The 23,428-nt window shown below is 41.3% G+C and overlaps 1 protein-coding gene across 49 annotated transcripts in view; it reads right to left on the reverse strand.

The window, feature by feature from the left end:
- Window positions 1-22,985, reverse strand: part of Dennd1a (DENN domain containing 1A) — a 488,046-nt gene extending 465,061 nt beyond the window's left edge. For 31 of the 49 annotated variants that reach the window (XR_015683115.1, XR_015683114.1, XM_087652793.1 and 28 more), the window contains exon 1: window positions 22,733-22,985. Coding sequence is in view for 15 of the 49 variants with exons in the window: in XM_087652799.1 (XP_087508925.1) it covers window positions 22,733-22,768 (36 nt within the window). In the remaining 34 variants the exon portion in view is untranslated. The remainder of the gene's footprint in view (window positions 1-22,732) is intronic. The other 18 variants (XM_087652811.1, XM_087652807.1, XM_087652797.1 and 15 more) reach the window with 8 other exon arrangements.
- Window positions 22,986-23,428: the final 443 nt, after the last annotated feature.

The raw sequence follows: 23,428 nt of genomic DNA on the forward strand, positions 1-23,428 counted from the left end.
ACTTCTGGGGGAATCACTATCCCCGAACTCAAGCAGTATTACAGAGTAATAGTGATAAAAATGGTATGGTATTGGTTCAGAGACAGGCAGATAGACCAGTGGAATAGAATTGAAGACCCAGAAATGAACCCACACACCTATGGTCACTTGATTTTTGACAAAGGAGTCAAAACCATCCAATGGAAAAAAGATAGCATTTTCAGCAAATGGTGCTGGTTCAACTGGAGGTCAGCATGTAGAAGGATGCAGATCGATCCATTCTTATCACCCTGTACAAAGCTTAAGTCCAAGTGGATCAAGGACCTCCACATCAAACCAGATACACTCAAACTAATAGAAGAAAAAGTGGGGAAGAATCTCGAACACATGGGCACTGGAGAAAATTTCCTAAACAAAACACCAATGGCTTATGCTCTAAGATCAAGAATCAACAAATGGGATCTCACAAAACTACAAAGCTTCTGTAAGGCAAAGGACACTGTTGTTAGGACAAAACGGCAACCAACAGATTGGGAAAAGATCTTTAGCAATCCTACAACAGATAGAGGGCTTATATCCAAAATATACAAAGAACTCACAAAGATAGACTGCAGGGAGAAAAATAACCCTGTTTAAAAATAGGGTTAAAAAAAAATAGGGTTCAGAGCTAAACAAAGAATTCACAGCTGAGGAATATCGAATGGCTGTGAAGCACCTAAAGAAATGTTCAACATCTTCAGTCATAAGGGAAATGCAAATCAAAACAACCCTGAGATTCCACCTCACACCAGTCAGAATGGCTAAGATCAAAAACTCCGGTAACAGCAGATGCTGGCGAGGATGTGGAGACAGAGGAACACTCCTCCATTGTTGGTGGGATTGCAGACTGGTACAACCATTCTGAAAATCAGTCTGGAGGTTCCTCAGAAAATTGGACATTTCACTACCTGAAGAACCAGCTATACCTCTCTTGGGCATATACCCAAAAGAAGCCCCAACATATAACAAAGACACATGCTCCACTATGTTCATAGCAGCCTTATTTATAATAGCCAGAAGCTGGAAAGAACCCAGATGCCCTTCAACAGAGGAATGGATACAGAAAATGTGGTACATCTACACAATAGAATATTACTCAGCTATCAAAAACAATGACTTTATGAAATTCGTAGGCAAATGGTTGGAACTGGAAACTATCATCCTTAGTGAGGTAACCCAATCACAGAAAAACACACATGATATGCACTCATTGATAAATGGATATTAGCCCAAATGCTCGAATTGTATTATGCTAGATACACAGAACACATGAAACTCAAGAAGAATGACCAAATTCGGATGCTTCACTCTTTCTTTAAAAGGAGAACAAGAATACCGTTGGCAGGGAATAGGGAGGCAACGTTTAGAACAGAGGCTGAAGGAACACCCATTCAGAGCCTGCCCAACATGTGGCCCATACATATACAGCCAACAAACTAGATAAGATATATGAAGCAAAGAAATGCAGGCTGACAGGAATCGGATATAGATCTCTCCTGAGAGACACAGCCAGAATATGGCAAATACATAGGCGAATGCCAGCAGCAAACCACTGAGCTGAGAATGGGACCCCCGTTGAAGGAATCAGAGAAAGGACTGGAAGAGCTGAAGGGGCTTGAGACCCCATATGAACAACAATGCCAAGCAACCAGAGCTTCCAGGGACTAAGCCACTACCCAAAGACTATACACGGACTGACCCTGGGCTCCAACTGCATAGGTAGCAATGAATAGCCCAGTAAGGGCACCAGTGGAAGGGGAAGCCCTTGGTCCTGCCAAGGCTGGACCGCCAGTGAAGGGGATTCTTGGGAGGAGGGTGGTAATGGGGGGAGGGTGTGGAGGGGAACACCCATATAGAAGGGGACGGGGAGGAGCTAGGGGAATGTTGGCTGGAAACTGGGAAAGGGAGTAACATTTGAAATGTAAATAAGAAATACCCAATTTAATAAAGATGGAAAAAACTGGCCACTATTATATACACAGATATATACATATGTACATATATCCACATATGTGTATACATGTATACACATATATATGTAATGATAATAATAAAGAAACAATTCTATAAATAAGAGGCTCAAAAATAAAAGAATACTGAATCAAACCTTCTAAGACCGCAGGTAGTAGAATTATTGGATATAGAAAATGGGATGTTTAGTTAGCTTAAAGAAATAAGAAACTGGGGTTGGGGATTTAGCTCAGTGGTAGAGCGCTTGCCTAGGAAGCGCAAGGCCCTGGGTTCGGTCCCCAGCTCCGAAAAAAAGAACAAAAAAAAAAAAAAAAAAAGAAATAAGAAACTGAAATGAGCAAAGGGTAATAATAAACTATGACGTAACAAAACCAAACCAAAACAAAATGTTTCTCAAAGTAAGAATAACTCAAAAAATATATAAATGGCTACAGAAATGATACAATCAGAGAGAGAGAATTAGTGAATCTGAAGAAATTATATAAAATAGGGCTCAGAATGAGAAACCATAAAAATAAAAGCCACAAGAAGGACAGGATATGGTGTTACATGCCTATAAGTCTAGTACTTGAGAAGCTGAGGCAGGAAGATCTGGGAACTGGAGGCCAGTTTGGACAACTTCGTCTATCTGAAGAGGGAAAAAAGTGCAAAAAGGTTCAGGAAGTATAAGATTTATCACTATTCCCAAGGGGAGAAAGGCATGGTGCACAACCAACAACTGCTTTTAATGCCTTATCTACCTTTCCCGGTCCCCACCTTCCCATTGTTCTTGGTGGGATGTATATGAGCATTCTCCAGGACAACACACTCACACCCTAGAGCAATCCTATGACTACATTGCAAGATTTTAAAAAGGAATTTATATACTTGTATTCCAGATACATGTCAAGGGTACATTCCACGCTGTCCCCACAGCTAGGCATCTGTAACACCGGGGTAAAATTCACAGAATCTAGAAAAGAAACAGTAGCAGGCTGGCTAGGGTAGATGACTTAATGCCACTCAATACCACTGAAGTAGTGGTGAGCTGGCCACTCTTTCTCCATTATCCCACAAGATGGAATCAAACCAGCCCCCAAACTAATTTAAGGCCAGGCAACTGCAATGCAAGGAGAGGAGAGAAACAGGTCTTGCACAGACGGACCTTCTCTCCAAGAAGAGGAACTACATCTTCTCCTCCCACACTAGACTCAGACTCTAGATGCAGACATGAGGGGACATGAGGGTACAGCTGAACAGGGCTAAAAAAACATCAACACTGTCTGCCATGACCAAAACTGAGGGCTGGCGAAAGAGCACAGGTGGAAGTTCAACTCCAGATCTCACCTCTGAGTGCAGGAGTGACAGCACATTAGGGTTCAGTGTCTGCTACATTCACTAACGAGACTGACAGTCTTTCTTCATTTTCGTCATCATATCAGGAATGTACTTTCTCGTATTTTTAATTGGCACTTTCCTAATAAATGGTGATACCGAGAAGTTTTTCTTGTGTTTATTTGCTATCATGTGCTTATCCTCCTTAATTATGTTTATTCAGATCTTGGGTTGTTGATCTTAGCAAGCCAAAGCCTATACAATATATGAAATTTTTAGAAATCTGTAGTTTTCATTATTTTAATGGCATATTTTGAAAAGCAAAAGATTTTATTTTTGATAAGGCCCAAATTATTATAGTTTACTTTTTTGATTTACTTAATGTAAATTTGAGGCTAGAGAGATAGCCCAGTGGTTAAGAATACTTGCTGATTTTACAAGAAAATTGGGGTTCGGTTCCCAGCATCTACATTGGGCAGATCACAATCACACAACTACCTCCAGGTCCAGGGTATCAGATGCCCTCTTCTGGCTTCAGTGGATATCCCCCCCCCCACACACACACACAAATAAATATGAAAATAAATTTTATTAAAAATTAAATATAGCAGTAGTTTAGAATAGGATATGGGGATAACCAACCTTATTACAGGGAGAGGGTATCAAAGACAATGCTTTCTGCATTGATTTAGTAAATAAATGAGCACCTACCATCAAAACTATCTCCTCAAAGGACATCAAAACCCACCATGAAACCAAGTTATTAGCCTTGTTAGATTCCTATTTCTATTAAGCACACAGACCACTAAACTCTGTCCCTTCCCCCTTGATTCAAATCTTGAATCTCACTTTGCTCTACTGTCTTAAAATAATTCTCACAACTTCACCTCTTTTACCCATGCCAATAATTTCTAAACATCTACCTTCTCTCCCCAAGAACAGAGGCACGACAGCAGCAGTCAACATTTATTAACAGCCTAACTGTGTGGCAGGCCCTATTTTCTAACTGTGTGTTACATATCTTTCCTAGAATATCATTAGTTTACACAACCAAATTCATCCCTCTGATCTCGAGGCCAGTTCTTCCTTCTCATTTATCAGTTTCTATGGAAAGAGATAAATAATTGCTGGTCCCAACCCCTGAAATAGGGTACCAATAATAGGTATACAAGTCCACCGAAGTCCAACTTTGGGAACCAGTAAATGAAAGCAGCCATACCAACAGGAGTCTCAACCCAGCATGAATGATGACTTCTCCTTAGATGCATGGATTCTTCACTTCAGTTAATCTTTCACCCTCTGTATAGGCTGACATCTCATGAGACAACAAGATACATGCAGATAGGGTAGAAGTGTATAAAGCTGGCAGAGACTTCTCAGGTCTGATGACCCTCCCTAACCCTTTCTATGAGACAGGTCAATATGCCCAAGCTCAACAGTTACTTCTGATGAAAATGATAATGGCAGTGTGCACAGGGAACAGCATTCAATAGCTCACTAATGGGAAGGTGTGGTCTGTCTTCATTTATTCCAGTTTCCCATCCCTCTCCCAGAGTCAATTAATTTAATGATTCTCCAGTAAACTTGCCAGAACTGTTGGAGGTTTTAGACATAGATTAAGGTCTAAAATGGCTATTTCCCAATTTGCATTTTAAAATAAGATAATATAATTTAAAATTTTCTTACTATAAGTTGTTCATAACCTGTCCTCACCTGTTCTTCTCTATTCTGAAATACAATATAAAATAGCATCTCATTTAGAGGGAAAATGTAGTTTGAAGTTTAAAGTATAAATATTTCATAGCATTTCACAGAATACCATGACACTGAGATATTCCACCACCTGAGCATGCTTAAGCACCACTGAACTAATAATTTGCAACTTATATTCTGCTAAATTGTTCTTGCCTGTGCAACGTGAAACTTTTCCTATGAGGAAGTCAGACCAAGATGGAAGGTCAGTCCAATTTACCTGAGAAAGTACTAAGAAATAGGCCACCAGGACACCATAAATTTCTTCCTCCTTAATTCCTGACCCTAACTGCCCATCTTGTAGTGCCAATAAGCAGACAGGTAGACAAAAGCAACTTTCAGTGATGAGTGGACAAGTGGCTAGGATTTATATTCTGGTCACAGCAATCAAAATAACCTGGACTGCTCTTTCCAGTTAGACAAGCACATTCTAGATCCCCAGGATTTACTGCACAAAAACAGCATAACAACACAAGCCAAAACCAAAAACACATATATTTATAATCCCAGAGAGAAATGCTAAAGTCAAATGATTTGAGGATTATTAGTCCTATGAAACTATGACCAACACAAATAGAGGGGGTTGACAAAACTCAGGGTTATATATGAAGGTGCACACCTTTAATCCCAGCACTTTCGATGCAGAAGCAGATGGATCTCTGTGAGGCTGAGGCCAGCCTAGTCTACAAAGCAAATTCTAGGTCCATCTGAACTATATAGTGAGACTCTGTCTCAAATAAACAAATAAATGAAACCCAAAGCTAGTAAGATAACTCAGCAGGTAAAGACATTTTATGACTAAGCCTAATGATTGATTTACTTAAGTTTGATCCCAGAACCCACATGGTAAAAGAAGAGAATTCCAGAAAATCTGACCTCTGACCACTACACATATACCATGGCGAGTGTGTGTGTGTGTGTGTGTGTGTGTGTGTGCGTGCGTGTGTGTGTGCGTGCGTGTGTGTGTGCGTGTGCACACACACGCACACACATACAACACATAAATATTATGTTTTTAAAAGTCACCATCAACAAGGCATGATGGCACAATTCTTTAGTCTACAGAGTAAGTTAAGTTCCAGGACAGCCAGGACTACACAAAGAAACCCTGTCTTGAAAAAATAAAAAAATAAAAAAAAATGTTAAAAAAGAAAGAAAAAGATGTCTTTTAAGATATGCACTGTGCCCTATATACCAACAAGTCTGCCCTTCCTCCCAAACCTCTATCTGCCAATTAAAGAGTCCTGAAGTCCCTTTGGTTCTCTGCTCATCACCTGAAAACTAATTCCCAAACTATCTTCAGTTCCTGTCTTATTAGCTTGGGCTTCTTTGCTGTAATCAGACATGACCAAAAGTAACCGGGGAGTCAGAGGTAACTGGCTTATACTTCCATGCTGTAGTTCATCATCCGGCAGGAACTCACACAGGGCAGGAACCTACAGACAGGAGCTGGAGCAGAGGCCAGGAGGGGTGCTGCTCACTGGCTTGCTCCCCATGGCTTGCTCAGCCTGCTTTCTTACAGAACCCAGAAACACCAGCCCTGGGATGGCACCACCCATAATGGGCCAGGCCCTCCTCCACCAATCACTAAGAAAATGCCCTAACAGCTTGCTGGCAGCCTGATCTAAACAAAGCATTTCTCAACTGAGGCTCCCTCCTCTCAGATGATTTTAGCTTTGTCAAATTCATATAAAACTAACCAGCATAGTTCTCAGTCTGCTCATGAGCTTCAGGTCCAACTTTTAACTCTAAAAGTTACCCATGGACAGTAACATGAAACTTAACATAACCCAAATTAGCATAGTCATTTACTCCAGGCAATCTTAATACCCTTCCTCTCCTATGGCCCATATCTCCTAGCATTCTTACGTGTGTGTGTGTGTGTGTGTGTGTGTGTGTGTGTGTGTGTGTGTGTGTGTGTGTGGTGCTGGGTACTTTGCAAGTGCTCTACATCCCCAATGGTAAAGTTGAGGGGCAATTCTGCCACCCTAAACATCCATGTCCACATAAATTACTAATCAAGGTTGAGAAAAAAGGCATTTGTTACCTGCTGTCAAGAACCTGGTTTACTTTTTAAGCATTCCTACAAGCCTGCTGTTGCAGTGTCTCCTACAACTTGAGCTTGTATTCTGCAGATAAATCAAAGCAAAAATGATAGCCCAGAGACTAGGAGATAATGGAATCAATTCAGTAAAGTAGTGACAAGGGCCTGCCAGGATTGCATCACAGATGACTACACAGACTGAAACAGAAAGCAGGGGAGGGGACCCTAGAAGGCAAGGGGAGGAACTTCCAAAAATGAAATCAATCAATCACATTATTTCTCCCCCTCTATCCCCCTCCCCGCCTCTGAAACATGTTCTATTACGTAGTTCTAGCTGGACTAGATGGACTAGGAAATCCTGGAAGAGGAAAGGAAGAAAAAGAATACTATTTTAGGAAACAAGATCCCCCAAAGTAATGGCAGACTTTACTGTACTGCACAAATAAATGCAAAACTATTTAAATATACATTTGAAGCTAATAATAAAGGTAGGATTAGGATAATGTTAAATTCTGGATCAACTGTAAAAAAAGCTCACTAGGCCCTAATGTTAACATCCTTCTCCAAACAGGAAAAAAAAATATTATTCTAATGCCCTATACACCCTAGTAGAAATAAATTCTTATTTTTAAATATTCAAAACAAACACTCTACATCTACAGTTAAAACAAAGATGAGGCATTGAAAACTTGGCTCTGGTCATACATCAAAATTTAAATAATGGCACATTGCTATCACCACTCATGAGGCAGAGGCAGAGGCAGGAGGATCATAAACACAGTCTGAACTACATACGTGAAATCCTGTCTCAAAACACTAAAAGGGAGGAAGAAAGGAGAGAGGAGGGAAAAGAAGAAGTTAGGAAGGAAGGAAAACAAAACACAAAAAGAAAGGCACTATAAAGGCACTCAGTTTTCATCTTAGGGAATCAGTAGTTACTGTCTAAGATTAATTAACAGACAGATTTATCTAAGGTTATGGGTGAATCAACAACTAAAAATAGGATTGGTTAACGGAGTTTGTCTCCAAACAAGAATGGAAAAGTGCAGGGTAAAGGGCTTATTTTTTTATGAACTTATCAAGATTTGATTTTGTGTACTTAAAACTTTGATTTAAAATTTTTTGAGAAGTCTCGGGCTGTCCCAACAAGCCTGCAACTCACCGCATAGCAGAAGATGACCTTGAACTTTTGATCTTCCTGCCTTAATCTACTAAGTGCCAGGATTAAAGATGCACATCAGCGCACCTGCTCTACGCCATGCTGAGGATCAAATCCATGCCAGGCAAGCACTCTACTGAGTTACATCCCCAGCCCAATCAAAATGCCGTTTAAGGTGTGACAAATACATTCTGTTGACAAAGATATAAGCGTAACAGCACTTTGTCACAGCACTTTCCTGTGACAGTGAGAGCTAACACAAATCATGTGGAAAAGAACATCGAGCAAAATTACAGAATGACTTCGTGTTCTTCTTCCAGCACTGGGAATCAAACCAAAAGTTTTGGGTATGCTACCCAAGTTTCACTGAAGAGCTATAATACCCCCCCCCCCCCGTCCTAAACTTTCATTCGACCCACTATTCCATCCTAAAAAGTACAATATACATATTGTACTCAAGAGTATTGAATTCTGCAACATTTGTAACTTACTCATCCTATGAAACGGGCTGAATAAATCATGGTTCATCTACTTAATGAATGCTATGCTGTGTATAGAGAAGGAAAGGTGGTTTCTACACATTGCTAAGAGCCATCTCTTTACAGGATGAAAAAAAGTCAAAAGGAGAATGCTACTACTACTCATTTGAAGGCCTGACTACTCATTTGAAAATGCATGAATATACTGCATGTTTGCCTTTTGTAGTCACTTTTAGTGAAATGACAAAAGTCTAAAACCAAACTAGTTACCTATGGAGAAGAGAAGCAAAGGGGAATGAAGCAGAGATTCTTCCATGAATATACCTCTCCTGTAGCTTTATCTTTGAAGCCATATTATATGTGATGATAAAAACAAGTACAATTGTCTTTTAAAAAGCAATTCCAGCAGTTCCTTATAGAGCTGCAGCAAATAGCTCTGTTAGGTCTGCCCACCTTTCTAACTCAGACTCTTAACCACCTCCTCCTCCTCCTCCTCCTCCTCCTCCTCCTCCTCCTCCTCCTCCTCCTCCTCCTCCTCTTCCTCCTCCTCCTCTTCCTCCTCCTCCTCTTCCTCCTCCTCCTCTTCTTCCTCTTCTTCCTCCTCCTCCTCTTCCTCCTCCTCTTCCTCCTCCTCCTCTTCCTCCTCCTCCTCTTCTTCTTCTCCTTTTTTCTCCTTCTTTCTTCTTCTTCTTCTTCTTCTTCTTCTTCTTCTTCTTTTCTTCTTCTTCTCCTTCTTTTTTCTTCTTCTTCTCTTCTCTCTCCCCCCCCAATACTGGTTGTAATCTCTTCATTACTCTTTTTCTCTGAAGCTATCTATCCCCCACTTCCACCATGGTTTTCTCTCTCTTCCTTTTCTCCATCTTCCTCCTTGGGCAGGTGCTAAAATTTACAGCTTGCCTGCCCTAAGGTTGTTCTTTTAAATTCTAATAAAATTATCCATGAGCTTAAAAAAAGCAACTCCCCAAAAGATTAAAACTGTTTAAAGCCAACTATATTTTAAGTTGGTGACACAACCACAAAGAAATGATTTGACTATACATTCTTTATAACCATGGATCAAAACAAATAAAAGCCTACCACATTAAATAATAATGGGCCTTCAAGATGACTCAGTAGGTAAAGTACCTGCTAAGCAACTGTCTTAGTCAGGGCTTCTAGTCTTGCACAAAACATCATGAAGCAAGTTGGCGAGGAAAGGGTTTATTCAGCTTACACTTCCACATTGCTGTTCATCACTAAAGGAAGTTAGGACTGGAACTCAAGCAGGTCAGGAAAGAGGAGCTGATGCAAAGGCCATGGAGGGATTACTTACTAGCTTGCTTCCCCTGCCTTGCTCAGCTTGCTTTCTTATAGAACCCAGGACGGCAACACTCACAATGGGCTGGGCCCTCACCCCCACCCCCCTTGATCACTAGTTGAGAAAATGCCTTACAGCTGGATCTCATGGAGGCACTTCCTCAACTGAAGCTCCTTTCTCTGTAATAATTCCAACTTGTGTCAAGTTGACACACAAAACTAGCCAATACAACCACCTATGTAAAAAAAACTAAACACAGTGATTGCATTTGTAATCCCAGCCCCAGTACCCAGTAGAGTGAAACAGGAGGCAGCAACAGCATTGGCTGAAAGCTTACCTATGCAGTGCAGTGGCAGAAAGAACTAGAGACCCTACTCAAAACCAAGGTGGAAGGAGAGAACCAATTCCCAAGAGCTTTTCTCTGACCCCTATATATGCAAATGGTACATGACTGCCTCACTTTCTTTCACTTTTTCTCTCTCCCTCCCCCTTCCTAGGTGGGCAGGCAGAAGGGGAATAAGCATAAATCTATTATAGTCTTGAGAGATAACAGGTTTCACAGGACTCAAGTTCAGTTCCCAACACCCATACTGGGCAGTTTTCAACTACCTGTAATGCCAGTTCCAAGGGAAATGGCTCAGCAGGTTAAAGTAAATGATTTATAAGCCTAGCCACCTGGGTTCATTCCGTTCCTAGAACCCACAGAAAGGTAGAAGATGAGCTCAGACTTCACAAAGTGGTCTTCTGACCTCCACATGAACACTGTGGCACACAAGCCCATACATATACATCATAGGCACAACAATAAAAAATAGCATTAAATAATAATAAATAGTCTAGAATAAAAAACTACAGGAAATGCCAGAGAGTTGTGAGAAATTAAATCTTTGAGCACAGTGTGGGAGACTGAGACATAAGGGTGATGAAGGTAAATAAAACTGCTGTATCTGAAACTGGGAAAGACTGATGTGAACACAGCAAACAATCCACACTTCACTAAGAAGGCAGGCCTCATTACATAGCTCAGACGAGGCAGAAACTCAGAAATTCTTTTGTTTCAGCCTCTCAAGAGCTGGGCTTTTTAAAAATGTGTGGCACCATGCCCAGAATAATACAGCTCATCTTTAAGTACACACACATTCATATTCTCTCTCTCTCTCTCTCTCTCTCTCTCTCTCTCTCTCTCTCTCTCTCTCTCTCTCTCTCTCTTTTTCCTAGTTTTGACCTCTTGAAAACCCTAGAGGTAACAACTGACCCAATAGCAAACCTTCCCACATGAAAAATAAAACTCCTCACGGCCAAACCAAGATCACTAAGGCCATTTCCCACCATAAGTAGGTAGGACTCCTAAGAAGATACAGGTCTGGAGCAAGAAACACTTAATAACCCTAAAACATCTTATGACAAAACCAAAAAAAAACAAAACTCTAAGAAACTCCTAGGACCCTGTCAAAAAGACATTAAGCATTTACTTGAAACTCCCAATAAACAACAACCAAAAAAGGGACAAATTCAACATCAGCAAGGATAATAACTGTGATAGCTTGGGGGGCCAAATAAGATTACATAAGTGCATTTAAAGGGGCATCCCCCCAATAAAAAAATTATCTTCTGGGGGTTGGGGATTTAGCTCAGTGGTAGAGCGCTTGCCTAGCAACCGCAAGGTCCTGGGTTCGGTCCCCAGCTCCAGAAAAAAAAAAAAAAAAAAAAAAAGAAAGAAAGAAAAAAAATTATCTTCTGAAATTCAAGGAATCTGTATGAAATTTAAGGAAAACAAGCACCCATCCTATATTTCTGGTGTGAACTGTATGAAAGGTCATTGAAAGGTTGATATGGAAAAGGTTTTCTTTATAGTAGCATTCAAGCATTCCAACTGACAGAAGAGATAACAGAAACAGAATATGGCATCTGACCACCCTAGCCACTTAAACCAGGAGAGTAAACCAGATACCTACCATGTGCCACCTGGTAAAAGGCCATTATCACCTATCGATTCTTGCCAAGAAAATAAACTTGAATCTCACCAACTCACTCATTCTAACTACCAAGTTATAAAAATATAAAAGATAGAGGAACATATTAAACAAACCATGAGGATTTAATGGAATACATAGAACCAACAGTTCACTTTTCTATAAGAACTAAATTGCAGAGACAGGAATGGTGGTATACACCTCTAATCATAGCACTTGCGAAGCAGAGGCAGGCAGATCTCTGTGAACTCGGAGCCAGCCTAATCTACATAGTGAGTTCTAGGACAGCTAGGGCCGTGTAGAGAGACTGAGAGAAACTGGAAAAAGAAAAAAAGATTTGAGATACCAACCAGATACAGTGTATGACATCAGCATATTCAAACAAAACTGTTTTGTAAAATGAGAAGAGCAAGAGAGCACAGTAAATAAAGATTCTTGCCATCTGAACAAGCCTGAACATCAAGTTCTATCCCCAGAACCCACAGGTGCGAGAAAACGAACTCCACAAAGTTATCCTGACTTACACACTTACACACACACACACACCTACACACACACATACACATACACACACACACAATCATCATCATCATCCATGATGTACCCATACATCATATGCAAACTCAAAATAAACTAAACATTTTTAAGCCAAAGAATCATGAAATGCTAAATATATATTTAATAATACTAAAGAACTCTTGTATTTTAGGTGTAGCATTATTGTTTAAAAGGATCTTTCAGATCTTCCAGGGACAGGAAAATATTTAAGGATGATGTGTCATTTGGAATTTGATTCAGAATAATCCAGAACACTGGAAGGTGGAAGGAGTTACAAACCATTACCCATTAATGAAACTAAAGCTATAAATTAATGGGTTGAAATTGAGTAATAAGAGTGATTTGGGAGTTCATTATGCTGCACTATTTTTACAAATGTTTATTTTCCTATATATAACCATTTTTTAAAATATAACTCTAAGCACCATGGGAAATGACTGAATACTGATACCAGCTAAGATAAAATATAAATTATTAATGTCTTTTAGAAAATGGAATAAGGGGCTGGGGATTTAGCTCAGTGGTAGAGCGCTTACCTAGGAAGCGCAAGGCCCTGGGTTCGGTCCCCAGCTCCGAAAAAAAAGAACCAAAAAAAAAAAAAAGAAAGAAAATGGAATAAAAATGTCCAGTATTTATGAGAACATGAAATGTTCTAAAGTGTTGCAATTCTGATTACTTACATGCTCATCTGATCTCCCCAACTAGAAGAGGAAGAACAATATTCAGATATCAGGGTCTCAGGCCTTCAAATAAATCCAGTAAAACATACCATGCATCTTAACTATCTCACTAACTGAATCAAGTATTTTTTTTTAAAAATACATTGTTGTAAATACATTCATTATATATATGTATGTATATATATACATATATAACACATATGTATATGTATGTATGTGTATATACATATGTCAGCATGTTTTTTCCTCATCAACAATACTCCTGATAGCTGTCTAGATAATCACATCACATCTCTGCTGAGGGCTAGACCAGGTTTTGGTTCTCACAACCGTTACATGACATATTCACTTTCTTTTACAAATTTTACATTCACACACACACACACACACACGGAAGGAAGGAGTAGAAGAGAGAGAGACTCAGAATTTAGCACTAAGAGACAGTATGTAAGTTCTAACTAAGCTGGTTATGTCATAGACATTTGGGGAAGGGGGTTGTTCCTTCAGCACTAAATCCCTTAGTCCAGCTTCTCTCACACCCTGGAGTACAAGCTCAGCTAGGACTCAAACAGCATCTTCTCTAGATTGATTTCCTTCCGTTCAGTTATTCACAAGGCCTAAGCAATATCAACACAACATCCCTGAACCCTTTCCTGTGGCTAACAGTTCAAAAAGTGTTTCTTTCTGCTGCTTTCTCTTTCAAAATCTGCCATAGACAGATTCCCTTCTTGCAGCTTAAACCAGTCTACTTTAAGTCTTGTCTATCAGAGCTCATGCCTTCACTGTGGGGCTCTTAAAGGTTCCTTCCCTTCCCCACGTGGTAATGAGCACCTTTAATCCCAGCACCAGGGAGGCAGGAGGCAGAGGCAGATGGATCTCTGCTCAAGGCCAGCCTGTTTTGCAGAATGAGCTCCAGTACAGCCAGGGGACACACAAAAACAAAACAAAGCAAACCTTCCTTTCTCAATGCAAACCAAAATAACTTCTCCCAAGTGTGAATGCACCCTGCGCCGATCCTTACCTTATGAACATCCCATGTAAAATATAACTTAACGAAGTTTACTAGATCATCTTCACTGATCCCTTGGGTCCAGAACCTCCTGTCACATCTACCTAAAATCTCCCTAAAAATCCATCCCTTTTCTTTCCACTGCCAAAACCTCAAATCAGGCCTTCATCCCCTGCAGCATAAACTACTGCACAGTTCCACAGTCCATCCGCATTCCTTTCCCCACACACACTCCTGTCAGTAAAAACTAAGTAAACACTTTACATATATCCACCTATAAACTCAAATGGTTCATTATTACATTAATAAGTTAGAAAATACAGAAGTCCTGAAAGTTAAAATAGGTCTTTTCCCATGTTCCACTGGATCTTCTTGTGCAACCCAGGCATGCCATTGTTTGGCCACTTCACTCTAAGCTGCTGCTGCTAGTAGTTTACTTAAAAGCCCCAGCGAGACCTCATTACAGCTCTCACCCAATTCTTCAATGGCACAAGCCTATTTTTTTCAAGTCCATATCTTGTAATCTGTGTCTGTGTATGTATGGGGGTGGGAGGGGTATGTATAAAACTCATGTCCTTCCTGTATTTCAGCAACACTTTTTATCTCCCTCTGACTTTTGCAAAGTCTTCTCTGTCTGGATTGCCATTGCTCATGACAGCTGCTGATGTGTATTTAACTAAATGGTATATATAGCCTAACAGACAAATTCTTGGAATGTCACCTGTCTTTTCAACAGGAACAAATACATCCTGAACATAATTCTTCCTTGCTTTTATTTGGAACAGCTTTTTTTTTTAAGATTTATTTATTTTATTTATATGAGCACACTGTAGCTGTCTTCAGACGCACCAGAAGAGGACATCAGCTCTCATTACAGATGGTTGTGAGCCACCATGTGGTTGCTGGGAATTGAACTCAGGACCTCTGAAAGGGCAGTCAGTGCTCTTAACCACTGAGCCACCTCACCAGCCCTGGAACAGTTTTTTAAAAGAAAAAAAAAAAAAAGAGTCTGGTATTGAGCAGTGTCAACACAGACCTTTAATCTCAGCACTCAGGAGGCAGAGACAGGTGGATCTCTGAGTTCAAGGTTTACAAAATGAGTTCCAAGGACAGTCATGACTACAAAGAAAAATGCTGTCTCAAAAAAAGAAAAAAAAGGAAAAGAAAGAATCTAGTTTCTTCTCAATACTTAAACGCATAATGAAAATATATTCTGGAGAACTGTGCAGTTGGGTAATATTTGACCATCACAGAAAAGCCACTTTACAGGTTTTTTTTTTGTTGTTGTTGTTTTCTTTTTTTCGGAGCTGGGGACCGAACCCAGGGCCTTGCGCTTGCTAGGCAAGCGCTCTACCACTGAGCTAAATCCCCAACCCCCACTTTACAGTTTTATTGTATACCAGATCCTATCAATCCTTATCCAAAATGTCCTTGTGTGGCACATGACTATGCCTAGAATGAATGAATTCAGTAAGAGTAATGGAGATCGACTTTGGTTGGTTGTTTCTTCCTTATTTATCTTTCCAAATCCCAACAAACACCTCCTAAGCAAAAAGGATGTTGCAAGTCCAGGGATTAGTTCTCCAAGGGCCATGAAAAAAGTTAACCTTTGAAACTGCAACCAGCATTCCAGTCAGAAACTCATACAGACTTAACAGCCTGAATAAAAACATTTACCGTCCCTGTTTCAACCTTCCTGACTGCAACAGCTCAGAATGGAAGCACAGAATAACACAAAAACACTGTTCGAAATTTCATAAAATGTCAACAGGCTGGAGAGATGGCTCAGCAGTTAAGAGCACTGACTGTTCTTCCAGAGATCCTGAGTTCAACTCCCAGCAACCACATGGTAGCTCACAATCATCTGTAATGGGCATTCAATGTCCTCTTCTAGTGTGTCTGAAGACAGTGTACCCACATAAATGAAATAAATAAATCTTTAAAAAAAAAATTCAACATGCTGACTCCAGGCTCTACTAACAGAAAGCCCAATCTCTGAGACTACCTTCCAGCCTTCCAGGTCCTTCTACCATCTGCTGTGGCTGGAATAGAAGTACTGTGCTGGAAAGGGAAGAGCTATTAGGGGAAGAAAGCACAAGAAAAGTCACATATCAACTCCCAGTGAGAAAGAAAGAAAGAAAGAAAGAAAGAAAGAAAGAAAGAAAGAAAGAAAGAAAGAAAGAAAGAAAGAAAGAAAGAAGGAGGAGGGAGGGAGGGAGGGAGGGAGGGAGAAAAAAAAAAAAGCTGTTTGCCCATGCTCAAGTAAGCAACCCTAATTGAACTCAGTGGGATAGAGACACTTACACAAGGAGAAACTTGAAAGTAGTTGGAATCTAGGAGAAGAAAAAGTAATGGTGAGAAATATGATCAAAATATATCAGATATATGTATGAAATCTTTCCAAAATTTCCAATTTTTAAAAAGAAGCAAGTCTTTTCTCCATGCTTGACAACATTGAGAGGGGCTCATGTCCACTTTTAAGCCATCGGATCTCCATTAAGAACCCGCTTCTTTTCCAAGTCCTCCCTTTCTTTCAGTTCAAGTCTCAACCTCTTCTGATAATCCCATCTTTTCTGCTTTGACCCCATGTTTTCAACAGATTTAATTTGGATTAAATCAGAGCCACATGGAGGTACCAATTTACATCAGACGGCACAATGCTTTGGAAAATTATCTTAAGAGTTATGAAATTAGACCTAGCAATTCTACTTAGGTATAAATACTCAGGGAAAATGAAGCATATGTTCACACTAAATGTTCATACTAATATTTAGCAATGAAAAGGGAGGAACAACCAAAATGCCTAACAACGTGATGAAGGAAGAAGTAAAATGTGGTACATGTACACAATGGAATATGCCCCACAGGCCAGCCTGGTCTACAGGGTTACAGCCAAAGCTACACAGAGAAACTCTGCTGAATATAAATATAAAAATACATACATACATACATACATACATACATACATTCATACATAGTTAAAAGCCAGGCAGTGGTGGCATACACCATTAATCCCTGTACTCAAGAGGCAGAGACAGATGGTTTTATGCTCTGGACTGGTCTACAGAGCAAGTTCCAGGCCAGCCAGGACTACACAGAGAAACCCTGTTTCAAAACAAACAAACACACAAACAAAATATTACCCACAAAGAGAATACAATAATCCTTGAAACAATTATACAAAGGAAACGTAGCTATATACACAAAGGCTTAGGTATCATTTCATGTATATGAAATGCCCAGAACAAGTAAATTTATAGAAACTGAAATTAGATTAGTGATTACCTAGGATTGGAAGAGTTTGAAAGAATAAGAAGTGACTAGTGCTACAGTTTTGTTTTGTTTTGTTTTTTTAGGGTAATAGAATGCTCCAGAATTACATCATGCTGTTCACTCACACCTCTAAGAGACATACTAAAAACATTTAGCTTAAAAGATTTTATAAGACCTAGGGTGCTGCACACTTTTATTCCCAGCACTTAAGGATGTAAATGCATATGAGCCTCTGTTAGTTCACACCCAGACTGATCGACAAAGAGTTCCTCCAGGCCAATCCAGAGTACATAGAGAGATCCTATCTCAAAAATAAATTACTAAGTTTTATAGTATTCCCAGCTTAACCACGCTCTCATTCTGACCTCACCTAAACCCCCTTTTACATCATCAGCTCCTAAATCTTCCCCAGGGTTCTCTTGCTTTACCCTCAACTTGAAATAAATTCTTGCCCAAACTTGACATGACTACTACCTCGTCATTTTTTACTTCTGAGTCAAACGTCATCTCTACAGTAAGACCATCCCCCATCACTCTATCCAAAACAGGACAGCCATTGGGCATCCTCTCTCAGCATCTCCATTGCTTCTCAACACATCCACATTACTTTGTGAACTTACTCAGTTTACCTATCAGATCCACTAGTCTGCTAGTACCACAAAAACAAGAACCATCTATCTACCAGGCATGGTGACAGATGCCTTTAATCCCAGCACTCCAGAAGCAGAGGTAGGCAGATCTCTGTGAGTTCAAAACCTGTCTGGTCTACAGAACAGGACAGCCAGAAATACACAGAATACTCAAAAACAAACAAACAAAAAGAACCATGTCATCCCCACATTCCTCACATTTAAGTAACATTTTCATCTCCCTAATAGGCCTGCCCTCATATGTACCACTCTTGGTTGATTATCACAGTCACCATCACCACCCTTACCCCTTTAGGGCCCTTATTCATCTTGCAATGAAAGCATTCTCTCCCCCAAAGCCTTCTTCTCTTGACACTCCTTTGCACCCCCAGGGTAGCCAGCCACCTTCACTCTACCACCTAGTCATTGCTGGTAGGCCTGGTACCATAGCAATTATGTTGTTATACCTAGGGTTTGAAGAAGAAGAGGGGGCAGGGTGCTTTTATTTTGTACTTGTGCCTACTACTTTTAGAAAGCCTTAGGGCAAAAGAAAATCTTTTCATTTTTGTACCCCTAGGACTTGGCACATTGTCAGGCACAGTACTACTATGACTGATAACAGCTAACATTTATTAGATGTGTGCTTGACACTTCTTGGTTGTGTAGTAAGAGAGTAAATGAATTAATCAGTTCCTCCAATACCAACCTCAAGGTCGGTCTGATGGGGACAGCAGAATAGCATAAGGGCTAATTCAGACTACCACAAGGCCAAAGCTGTTGGCCTACCCTGTTCCTATGCCTTCAAATCTTAAAGTATGCTTTTCTCAGAGTCCATTAATGTCAGGTCTCTTCAAACTCACTTAAAACACTTCCTTCCATTACTTACAACCCACTTCCTGGACTTGGTGCCTGGAAGCAATTTCTAGGATGTCACCACAAGCAATATTAAACTGCCTCACAGTTTCCTGCTGTGCATCTGCATTATCAGTTAAATTGCCTCATATTAACCACATTCCAGTCCACAGGGATCACTGAAACACTAAATAAGATTTAAACATACCTGTCCAAGAATGTCACTTAGCACTGTTCCTTTTATGCCGCTAGAAAATCTCTGCTTGGGCTGAAAGTTTAGATTTCCAGTGAATTACCTGAATATTGGTGACCTCTTTCCTTTGTCACTTAGATGTTTGGTTTGATTCAAGACAATGTGTCATTATTTAAAATGAACACAGACTAAACAAACTCTTGTTAGTAAAAATAAGTAATGTTCTGCCCAGACCAAGACAATCTGCCTTACACTTATTAAATACAAAAACTTTGAAGAGTTCTAATAGCAAATTGCTCTTTTTAATTCTATATACATTTCAATCTGAGAACTTAATGTCTCAGCATCTTAATTCAGATCCTATTTATTAAACACAGCTTATAAATTCGTCCTGGACAATTGTGCCAGTTCAAGTTTGACACAGGGAACTAAAAAACATATCTGGGGGCTGGGGATTTAGCTCAGTGGTAGAGCGCTTACCTAGGAAGCGCAAGGCCCTGGGTTCGGTCCCCAGCTCCGAAAAAAAGAACCAAAAAAAAAAAAAAAAAAACATATCTGATAGTCCTTGCTCTCAAGAAATTTGTGTCTCACTTAATATAAGCCAATTGAGGAACAAGACTTGGCACTGCCATCCTAATGCGGTTACAAAAACACAGAGAGGTGCCTGACCTAGGATGGGGGTACAGACAGCTGGTAGGGAACTGATATCTTAAGCCTGTGGACTCCTACTCTCTCGAGTGAAAACAGTAATTAATAAGTAGGACCAGTGGACAGTTGTGTTTTATGAAATGATTTGCATTAAACATTACCATAACATGGTACCCAGCACAGAGTCTGCTGCAGCAGTTCCAGCTTCCTACCCTGAACAAACAGTAAATCACCTCCTGAATCTAAGAATGCACATGCTTTATCACGCATCATACTGCAGACACCAGCTTCACAATTACACACAGTGTTAGGTTTTAATCGATTTTTTTTTCTTTTTCTTTTTTTCTGAGCTGGGGACCGAACCCAGGGCCTTGCGCTTGCTAGGCAAGCGCTCTACCACTGAGCTAAATCCCCAGCCCCCGATTTTTATTTTTTAATACTGGGACATTGTTAAATCAGTCTTAACCCTTGGCCGTTAAAACTTTGTTCTCTGTTACCTGAAATGTGCCTTTCTATGACATTTCTGGCATAAAATACATAAGACTTGACAAGAAGGTGTAAAACAATCACTAAGTTCCTAATACAGGCCTGGCAGTCACATTGATCCTGTGTTTACCGCTCATAATGATCCTGCAGGCCCCTTCTACCCTAGGGAATCCAGATTCACAAATACACTGTCTCACTGCATGAGAAAGCTGGAATTTGAACCCAGATCTGATCTACACTGAGATAAGCAAAAGAAAGAGGGGCCTAGAGAATGATCAGTGCCCCCCCCACCTACCTACCTACCTACAAGGGGGTCAGCACAATTAGCCTCCACTTCAGCCAAGTGAATAACCTGAACACCTTCTGTTCTGCCTGACAGAATGGCCAGTAGCAACCAAAGCCATTTTCTCCAATGACAAGGCCTAAATTATTTCTTTACCTCCTGTCCCTCCATACTCCTATGACAGAAACTGCACAATTAATACTTGCTATTAAGTCACAACTAATTTTTATAACTTCTATTTTCATATTCTCTTTCAATCTCATCACAGTCTAACATATTTCCCAGGCCTTTTCCTTTTCTCTTTTAACCATTAAACAGTCTAGTTTGAAGATCAATAAGGCCATTCTTCATACTAATTTCACACTTGATGCAATTACACGCTTTGGTAAATTCCCTTACCCAAGTGCTCAGATATTACAGTGATGCATTCCACCAAACACACTTACAAAACATACTTGTCAACCTGCTACTGTCAAGAGTGAGAGCAGATAACAGCTAGTCACCTGAACTCATTCTATTTTATCGTTCACTCAAATGCCTCCAGTCCAGCAAGTCTCTGAATTTCTCTGGAACAAGAAAGGTAAGACACATCCTTGTGTTTTCTCTGCAACTCTGAGGTGACTTACAGAAAAGTGTTTATACGCGCTGTTGAAATTCCAAGTTTACAACCCTTACTTGAAGGCTGGAATTTAGCCTGGAGTGCCTTTTTAATCCAATAGTTCACAAACTAAATCACTTTACCTCCCCAGATTCTCAGACTCTTGTTTGTGTTATATTCTAACCCCCTCCTCCCTTTCCTATAAAAAAAAAAAAAAAAAAAAAAAAAAAAAAAAAAAAGGTCTTCTTAAGCTTCCACATCCATTTTCATGAGCAAACTTTTCTAATTTCATTCAGCAGGTATCACAGGATTCCTGCAAAATATATAAGACACCTTTTGTAAACGAGAACCCTAACCGCTGGAGAACCTGAACAGCTGGGCAAGGGTCACACTGCATGTGCACCACTTGGACATGAGATGCAATGTTTGAATAATTATTAGATTTTTGCCCTTAAGGCCCTTCCTCTTTCAAACTTCCCTAGTACAATTCTCAAAATGCTGAAATAAACACATTCCACGGACTTTCCTTTAAGAGGGTTTATGGTATCTTGTGAATGCTGTTTTCCAGAAAAGCCTATGCTATCAACTTTGTTTTTAAATATCCTTAAGCAATTCTATTAGTCATAGAGGAAAAAAAGTGAACATTTGCTAATGATTAGAGAGAAAGCATCTGAGTTCTAGGGCTGAGGAAGGGAGTGCCCAGAAGAGGTCTTGGCTGGAAGGAGAGATAGAGACCAAAGCAATAACACCCAAATTGGACCACAGAAAAGTTGTACTTTCTAAAGTCAACTTGTAATGTTTCGGTGGGTACTAATGTTACAAATATCAACATTTTCACCAGAAAACTAAGGCTCAACCAGGGACTCCAAGCAAATGAAGGAGTGAGGGAATCTGTCAGATTGGATTATAAAACCTTTGCAAAATCAGGTGCTCAGTTACAACCTAAAGGTTTCTTCCTTCATAGCCTTCGGCCCTTGCTAGTATAGACAGTCAGATAAGAGGAAGAGACCGCAAAGGGCCTTCCTGTGCAGGCCATCCAGTCCTTAAATGTTCTAGAAGCCCCCTCCCTCTAAGAACCTCACACCACTTCTGTAATCGTTACAGGCCTCAAGCAGCCAGGCTGCAACCTCAGGACCTGCCAACTCTCGGGGTCGCCCCAAACACACCCTTATGAGGACTTGCTTCCGGAGACCTCCCCCCTCCCAGCAGCTGTATGACAGTTTTCTAGGGCTCCATACATCCCGCCAAAGGAGCCACCGCGTCACGTCAGCAGTTCCCGCCCTCAGGTGAGGAGGGGGACATCTGATCATCCGCGTCCCTCCACCCCGCGCGCACCCCGTCCCTGAGCCCTCCCGCATCGCCATGGCAACCGTCCCCCTCCCCGCCTGACGCCTCCACGCGGGGCGCCCCTCCGGTCCGGGCAACAAGTCCCCCCCAAGCTCGGTCCGCGGCCTGCAGCGATAGCCCAGCCTCGCCTCCCCACGCACCGGGCCCGGCTCCGCCCGGCCGCACTCACTTGATCCTGGAGCCCATGGTCCCGGGGCCTCCTCATGGACCCGCGGGCCCCGCTCGGCGCTGCGCTGCTCTGCCCGCCCGCCCGCGGCCGACCGGCCTCCCTCCGTCGCTCTCCCCGCCCCTTCCTCCCTTCCCTCAGGCAGGGGCCCGCCCGCTCGAGGCTCGCGCCCTTGCCGCCGCCGCTACTGTCGCCTCCCGGGGTTAAAGTACTCGCTACAGCCGGGCGAACGCCATGGTCGCCCGCGCGCGTCCCCGGCGCGCGCCGCCCCCCGTCTCTCACACCGCCGCCCCCTCCCGCCCGCGCCGCTGACCGCGGGGTCTGCTGGGAAGTGTAGTCCACTCGCAGGAGGCTGGCCCGGGTGGTCGGGGAAAACCGTACCAAGACACAGGTCTACCTGAAAGGCCTGAGGTTTCTCTAAGAGACCTAGGGACCTCTGTCTCACTGCTTTTCGTCCAGAAGAAACTTCCATCTGTCCCCAGAGGCCACTAAAGAAGCCTTCATCCACTCCTCAAGTGTAGAACTCTTGACAGGCTAAAGTTTGGGGTGTCTGAATTGGAGAGAAACAGTTGTCCTCCCCTCACGTATCCTTTAACTCAGGAACCCACAATTACTCTAGTTTCACTGAGTCAGGCTTCGGGGTTCTTGTTTCCCGAATTTGAAAAATGAAGTTCACAGACCATGGAGGTTTAGCTTTAA

This window comes from Rattus norvegicus, chromosome 3 (genome assembly GCF_021556685.1).
Source record: "Rattus norvegicus strain SHRSP/BbbUtx chromosome 3, alternate assembly SHRSP_T2T, whole genome shotgun sequence".
In the NCBI taxonomy this organism is placed as follows: Eukaryota; Metazoa; Chordata; class Mammalia; order Rodentia; family Muridae; genus Rattus; species Rattus norvegicus.